This window comes from Ixodes scapularis, unplaced genomic scaffold (assembly GCF_016920785.2).
Source record: "Ixodes scapularis isolate PalLabHiFi unplaced genomic scaffold, ASM1692078v2 ptg001458l_1__unscaffolded, whole genome shotgun sequence".
NCBI classification, from domain to species: Eukaryota; Metazoa; Arthropoda; class Arachnida; order Ixodida; family Ixodidae; genus Ixodes; species Ixodes scapularis.
This window is the reverse complement of record NW_024610152.1, coordinates 222,972-230,168: the sequence shown is the minus strand read 5'-3', so window position 1 is coordinate 230,168 and position 7,197 is coordinate 222,972. Positions and strand designations below refer to the sequence as shown.

At 49.8% G+C, this 7,197-nt stretch overlaps 1 protein-coding gene across 2 annotated transcripts in view; it reads left to right on the top strand.

Moving 5' to 3' along the window:
* The first annotated feature begins 230 nt into the window (after positions 1–230).
* The window catches only part of LOC8052811, an 86,146-nt gene continuing 79,179 nt past the window's right edge, over positions 231–7,197 (top strand). The window contains exons 1-4 of one of the 2 annotated variants that reach the window (XM_029976670.4): positions 231–524; positions 1,743–1,861; positions 5,197–5,341; positions 5,665–5,771. In XM_029976670.4, the coding sequence (XP_029832530.2) occupies positions 435–524; positions 1,743–1,861; positions 5,197–5,341; positions 5,665–5,771 (461 nt within the window). In that variant the 5' untranslated portion in view covers positions 231–434. The remainder of the gene's footprint in view (positions 525–1,742; positions 1,862–5,196; positions 5,342–5,664; positions 5,772–7,197) is intronic. The other variant, XM_029976618.2, reaches the window with a different exon arrangement.

Here is a 7,197-nt window from a genome sequence, read left to right as displayed (position 1 = left end):
ACTTCGTGGGCCCTTAAAACGTTGTTTAATCCTGTAATTAGATGGTGATTAGTGTCATCTAGTAGGAAAAAGAAACAACCACCTTATTTGTTTTAAAATAGTAACTCTGAAGCTTCAAAAGCTTATCATAATTTACGCACAAATACTTTAAAAATAATCGGATAAATTATGTTTTATTGTCACTTACTATTTTTCAGCTAAATCGACCACGACTTGCAACAGTGACATCTAGCGCGTCTGCACGGAACCCTGTGTACAAACACTGCCCCGCGTTGATTCCCCGAAGCAGCCTGGTACGCGCTGTGCGCGAATACGAACCACGATGAATAGTATCGCCACGAATTTCGTCGTCAGTGCGGGTTCCGGACGCTAGAGAACGACAGTGTGTGCACGCTCAACCACAATCGCACACGGCGCCGAAGTGAAGTGTCGGCATGAGTGACGATGAAGCCCCGTCCAAACAACCCCACAACTCGCGCCAGCAGAAACCCCAGGGGCTGCTTCAGAAATTAACGCTCTTCCAAGTAAGCAAGCTTCGCAATTAAAGCGGTCGACTTTACGTAGAAGTATAGAAACGGAAATCAAAGAAAAGTTTAAGAGCAAACGGGAGTGCCGTGTCGCTGAGACGAGGCTCCGATACTCCGCTGTCTTTCTTTGTTGTTTTTGTTCATCGTTCTTCGTTTTAACTCTTTTTTTTTTTCCCTGTTTGTGTGTAGTTTAAAACTGTATGCAACGCGGGTTTTCACACCTAAGGAGGCAGTCCCACCGTCAGTCTTCTCTAGAATGCGACGCTCGGGATCGCTTCCCGTACTTACGAGATGAACTACCCCACATAACGTAGTTCGTTCCCTCCGAATAGTAACAAGGTGCCGACTTGTGTAGCATCTTTTCTTTGTAGGCACTTATTTCACATTTCCGCCTTCGTTTACGTGTAGACGCAGCGCGAGAGGTAGACCCCTTCCAAATAATCGGATGCTTCTCTCCGAAGTTCCGAGAGCGCTGCACTCCGACCCAAGCAGCACAAATGTTCATAAAAGTCCACAGGACATCCCTGGAACGTTGGGAGATCCTAAGGACATTCGCAGAACTAGGTGTGCTACTAAGGGACAGAATAGCCAACACCGCGAAAAGTCCGCTTCAATAGTCAAAAAATATTTGCTTACAGTTGAATATTATGTCAGAAATGGACTTGCCACTGCCACTTGTATTTGCCTCAAAGTTGTACAAGTGATACACTTGCCAGCTTAATGCTGCCTTCTGCTCGCATCACTGCACAGTATTTTTAAATCTACTGGATGAGGGTCTTCACACACTTACAGGCCGCTGCAGTCACAAGGGGAGGACGGCAGGTGGGAGTTTCGAGGCTTATACACTTGGTGCTTGTGTGTGCAGGCAAAGCAGGGCGGAAGGCGTAAAACGCGTGCCCTGCCGTTCTCATCCTCGATGAATATAGAAGGGTTGCATCGCACCCTCTCGATGATACCATTAACTTCAAGGGGCTAAGGGAATGTAAGTGCGACAAAACTTATAGTTTCTGAGCACTAGGTATTTGACGGTGCGAAACAAGCCCTCATAATGCGTTCAATATGCATCAGACTGCTCGAGCTTAAAAAAAAAAAAAAAAAAAAGTTACAGACGAAACTATGTTGGCGACGACGTCCCATGTACCAGCACTCGCGTCAAAGCGGCATCTACGAATACCGCAACTGATGCGCGGGCGCTGTGCCCGCGATTGGTTGCAGATCCGGGGCACGTGGAAGCGTCACGCGCGGGACAAGAGCTCAAGGTTGTTCGAGTCCCTGCCTCGCCGTCTCGCCTTTCGTCTCAAGGACCTCGTCAGCGATGATGTGCTTCGAGCCGGGTGAGTCGTTCCTGCCTCATTCTCCTTTGGGGAGCCACCTGCCAACACCATCTATATTGTCATTGACAGTATGAAAGTGGCTGAGTGTGCCGTTTGAACGCCCAACCTCCGGCGCGCGCTCCGTGCCTTCGGCCTTGATTCGGCTGTGAAGCGTGGTCGAGTCGCACGAAACGCGGACGTGTCATCAACGGCAGGAGCTTGTGTTGGGGGCGTTGCAACCGTCGGCGACTATAGACATCGGGGCTGTAGTGCCGGATTTTCGGTATTACCCGTTAGAGACTAGTGCGAGCCATACGTTGGACATGAGTGCTGCGTCAGCGTTCGGCTGGAACTACCTTCCTCGCCGATTGAACACGAGTCTCACTCAAACGCTGACACAGTGTACTCGTGCCGACCTCTGGCAGGAGACACGGAAAGTCCAACGCCATGGCCATGTTATATACGAGGCGTTGCACTTACCTGCTGGCATTCAGGGTGTCGTAGTAGAGCCGGCCTCAAAATAGAGTTGCGGTAGGCGGCTTCTTTGTCTCCTTAAGATATGATCGTGCGTAGGCATGCGCTTACTTCTACAACCTTGAAAGCCGAAAAGGGTGAAGGAAAGCAGTGTCCGTGCCCGCTGGCTAGAGTTTCCGCTTTAGGGCACCGGAAGATAAATGGACATGTTTGACAGTAAAGGCTGGTTCATACATCTGCACTTCACTCTGATTGACCACATTACGACCGCTTGCAATTGCTTATGGCAACATGTTTGCCATGGCCGACTGTGGAATTATGTTGCCTGGAACAGCTCTCCGACTGGCGCTTTTACCGAGTTCTAAAAGGTTGTTCCTCGATTTCTGCTTGATGACGTCGCACTGCAAACGGCCGCAATCCTGGTGGTGTCGCAGCAGTGGTGGGGGAGATGGCAGACAGACGTGTTCTGCTGGAGGTCGCTCTCCAGCTTGGCAGTCCACTGAAGCTCCGGCGGCCCGGAGTTGGGACTTTGCAACAACAACGACGCTCGCGTTCGCTCATTCTTTTTGCTGGCTTTGATGGCACCGACCACCAGGATCTCGGCATCTGGCGTGACATGCCTCGACATCTGGCGTGACATGCCAAGTTTTCTGGCATCGTTTGTTGGCACTTGGGGGCCACTTGGGGACCGCTTGCGACGTACCGGTAAAATGGGACGCTAAACGTACCAGTCGGAAGACGCGTTGCAGGCACTGTAAAGGAATGGAAGAGGTCGTAATGCTGTTGGCTTGCACTCCGGCGTAAATGTCTGAACCAACCTTAATTTGATCGTGCTTTCAGATTCGTACTGCATACTTTTGAAATCAATTTTAACAACATTTCTATGCTTGTCTGTCTCAACCTTCAATCTTCCCATGGTTGGGGAAAAAATTGTTTCGGTTGGGACATTGGAGTCTGCGGGCCATTGGAGCGATTGGCCTTATAATGTCCTCTCTTTCCGCATGTGTGATCTGCATTCTCCTAAGGGCACAGAAAGCAATCCATTGTTTGTGACTACACAATCCTGCTTCCTGCCTCTTTTTATACTCCGTTTTATGGTAACTTGACAAACTGCTGAGGCTATGGCCTCGCACCCTATTAAGGGCGTCAAAGCCAGAGCCATTTATTGGAAGAGTTTGGCCAATGGGTGGAGCAGAGGCCACCGCCAGCGCCGAATACTGCCCCCGCGGTTAGAGCGTAAACTAAAAGGACGACACAGCGTCGACCAATTAGCAGACCACGACGTTACAATATTGCAAACAACATTTAAAACGTGAAGTAGAAACGTTCAATCTCGACATTTTGGTGACAGTTTGCTCTGGGCCGGCTGGGTAGAACAGCGGCTTAGCTGAGACTGGCGGAAAGAGAACAGTGTAAAGGCTGGAGCGCGCAAGCGTCTCGAGATGTGAATTGAGTCCCGCTCAGCTCGTGTGCTAGCTTTGGCAGTGCTTTCTTTCCCCCAGTCTCAGCTGAGACAATGTTTCTAGCAAGTCTGCCCTGGTTTGGAGCGCACATTGTTCATTCTGCAGTTAAATATGGATGTGACGAAAACCTCAAATGCGCCAAGCTTTCAGTCACCGAGAGTTATACCTTTTCACTCTAGCGACGCTAAACCGGCTTAAATTAGTCGTGTTGCATATTTAGAGCTCTCGACCACCGCTAGGGGCTGTTTCGAGGCTTGTGGTTGGCTCCTACATGCTCGCCTATTCAAACCAATGTATGGCCAAACTCTCCCGATAAACGGCTCTGGTCGAAGCAAGGCACGCGACAGCACTCCATGGTTGTGGCCACGGAGGCCTCGTTATCACCACGGTAACAGCGCCATCTGCGACAAAATGTAGTTCTGGGCCTCTTTAGCTTTTAACAGCAATTAAACTCTCACAATTGCGTCTGGCTACACCGCAGAGAAGAAAGATGGGCAAAGACATGTTACTTTTCAGCGACACTTGATTCAAGTCAACCCTTTTCCGAGAACAGTGTGGCTTTTAAACAATGTTTGAATGGTTGCAGCTTTGTAATCGACTATTTCCGCTAAAAACATCGCCCTGGCATTAGAGCCCTCCACAGATTTGCAGGTAAATTGAGCGTACGGTTGTTTCATGAACTGTCCTTCAGCAGGTTGCTACTCAAGTAGACGGCAATGTTACGGCGGTGGTTGTTCCTCGGAATTTGGTCGATTTTGCAGCAGACGACTCTTTGCCAGCTGATGACAGGCGGTTCCATCAATCCTCGCATTCGGCGCAGTGACACAAACGCTCCCGTGACGTTGTGTCACGTGTCTCGCTCCGACACTCTTAATCGGTCGAGGGATCCGTAGCCTCCACAGTTCGCCGAGTTATCGTGAAACGGAGTATAGTCTCGAGGGTGCTTAGGCAGTAGCCGGTTCATTGCATTTCTAACGAACAGTGTTCATTGAAGTAAATAAAGGTACCTGTCAATCTAAATTAAAAAAATTAACATCATTGTCCTTTTGATGAGGTTCCTAAAAGGGGGGATGCAAATTATAGACTGGGCAATATGGTACATGATACTAGGATCATAATGATATACAGTAAAACCTCGTTATAACAAAGTTGAAGGAGCGGTCGTAATTATTTCGTTATAACCATTAGTTTGTTATAGCCAATGTCCATTTCTTCCCACTATTAGCAAGCAAGGGGAATTATGATTGATTGCTTTGTTATATCCATTAGTTTGTTATATCCCGTTTTGTTATAACGAGGTTTTACTGTAAATGCATTTTTGTCATCTACAAGCCTGCTCCCACATGACTGGCTGGTCTGTTTCATAATCTTCTTTGCGGTTAGATGGGGCGTTGTTGGAGGTCAAATGTATTCCCGCAGCACGGTGTTCCTGGGTTTCCTGGCGGACGGGCAGTTCCTGCTGTCCTACACGCTGCACCTGGAAGACGACGCTGCCCTTGCACTGCCTTGTTACAAGTACAGGCTCCAGTGGTGGATCTTCGTGCCCTACGGCCCGCTGGTCCAGGTGTGTGGCACGCGGAGCATTTTCCGAAGCTCGAAGGTTCCAGAGGGTGCAAGCTCAGCTCGCTAGATAAGCTAAACTTAAAGCAGGAGTTCTCAAACTAGGTTCCTAGGAACATGGGGCTCCCCGGAGTAACCTTGCATGTTCCCCAAGTTCCCAAATTTTGGTCGACCATTCCCGCGCACGAGTGCCCTGACGCATCATTCGTGGGCCGCTCTTCTGTTATGGGAGTATGTTGCAGGAAGTGCCTGGCAGCCAACCACATGTCAAAATCTGTTCGAAAGAAACGATGGCGCCGAATGAAAAGTCTTTCTACGTCGATGCAGGCTGGGGAGACGATGCTTTTTGGCGACAACGGCATCCACTCGGACCTGACGCTCGCCATCTGCCAGTGGCCCACGGATGCCTCCAAGATCCTCATTTACGGCTGGAGGTAGGTGAAGTTTAAGTTCTTGCCCGAGGCCTATGTAAAAGTAATTGTGTTGTATGTTTGTTTTGACAGGGGGAAGCTAGTCAGCTCCAGTGTGCGTCTGGTGTCTTTGCTGTAGATGAGAAATTTAGCTGGTGCAGTGCGATGGCTAGCCTAGGATCTTTAACGTGCGCCATGCAGTAGTGATACGCGGCCGAATGCCGATATGACGCTCGTCCATTGTCGAAACAGGCAGGGTTGATGGTTGAGCCCAGGATCCTTGGTTTCTGCAGCGGAAGTATGGTGCCTGAAATGCATCTCCGACTGCCGTGGTTACGGCGTCTTAAAAAGCGGTCTCTCGACTTCCACCCAGTGACGTCGTCAGTGGCGGATCCAAGGGGGGGGCGGTGGGGGCGATCGCCCCCCCAAACGTCTCGCCAGGCAACCCCCCCCCCCCCCGGGGTTCTTCGTTAGCTCGAAGAAAAAACGTAAGCAATCGACGCGAGGGACAAAAGATTAAAACAGCGGTGGGTGGACGCGCCTGCTGGGCGCTTCCAAAGTGGGGTTTATCTCCGTCAAGGTCACGGTACGTCTTCCCGACAGGGACGGCGCCAAGAGTTTCGAAGTGGAGAGACAGTCGGGAGGCGCACCAAATATCAGGGTCCTCGACTGCAGGCACTCTTCCAAACAAGGCCAGCACGTCGAGCACGGGGGGAAAATGCCTTCAACATATCTAGTCCCCTTTCTCTCTCTCATACGACCTATTTCTGTCTAAATGTTTCTTGAAGAGATGGTGAACTGAAATTTGGATTTAAAAAAAACAATGCAGGAGATGTAGGCGGGATGCTACAATCCCTACAACACTACTCGTAAGACGATATCTCGAATGGACGGTCGTATTTTTGGAAAGAGAGGTCGAGATTGAACCAGGCCGACGAAGCGAGTGGTGTACCGATATCTCATCTCTTCCTCTCTTCGCTTTGCTCCCTCAGGGCCGCAAGGCGGAGAACACGCGAGGCCATTCCCTCTCCTTTTCGGAGAAACAAGACTTAAACATATCAGTCAAATGCGCCTCCTTTTTTGGAAAAATACGGTCATCCGTTCGAGATATTGCTGTATGAGTGATGTTTTGGTGTTTGTAGCATCCTGTTGCATGCTTTTTCCGCGTGTTTTGTGGAATCCAGATTTTGGTTCAGCATCCCTTTAAACGGTCTGGCAAACTTTGCAAAGTGCCAAGTTGCCGAAATCGGCCTACTCTAGCGGGATAATTGAGGCACAGTCAAGGCTGTGGCGTGGACATAGCCAACATTGAGCTAAACGTTATCACCATGGCCCCTTTTTGTTTGTTTTTACTTCTCTAGGCAAGTGTAACGGGTGAGGTCAGCAACATTTCCTCTCGGCGCTCAACGGTGTCCACGTGATTGAGGCTCCTGCGCAGTACGCTTCTTGG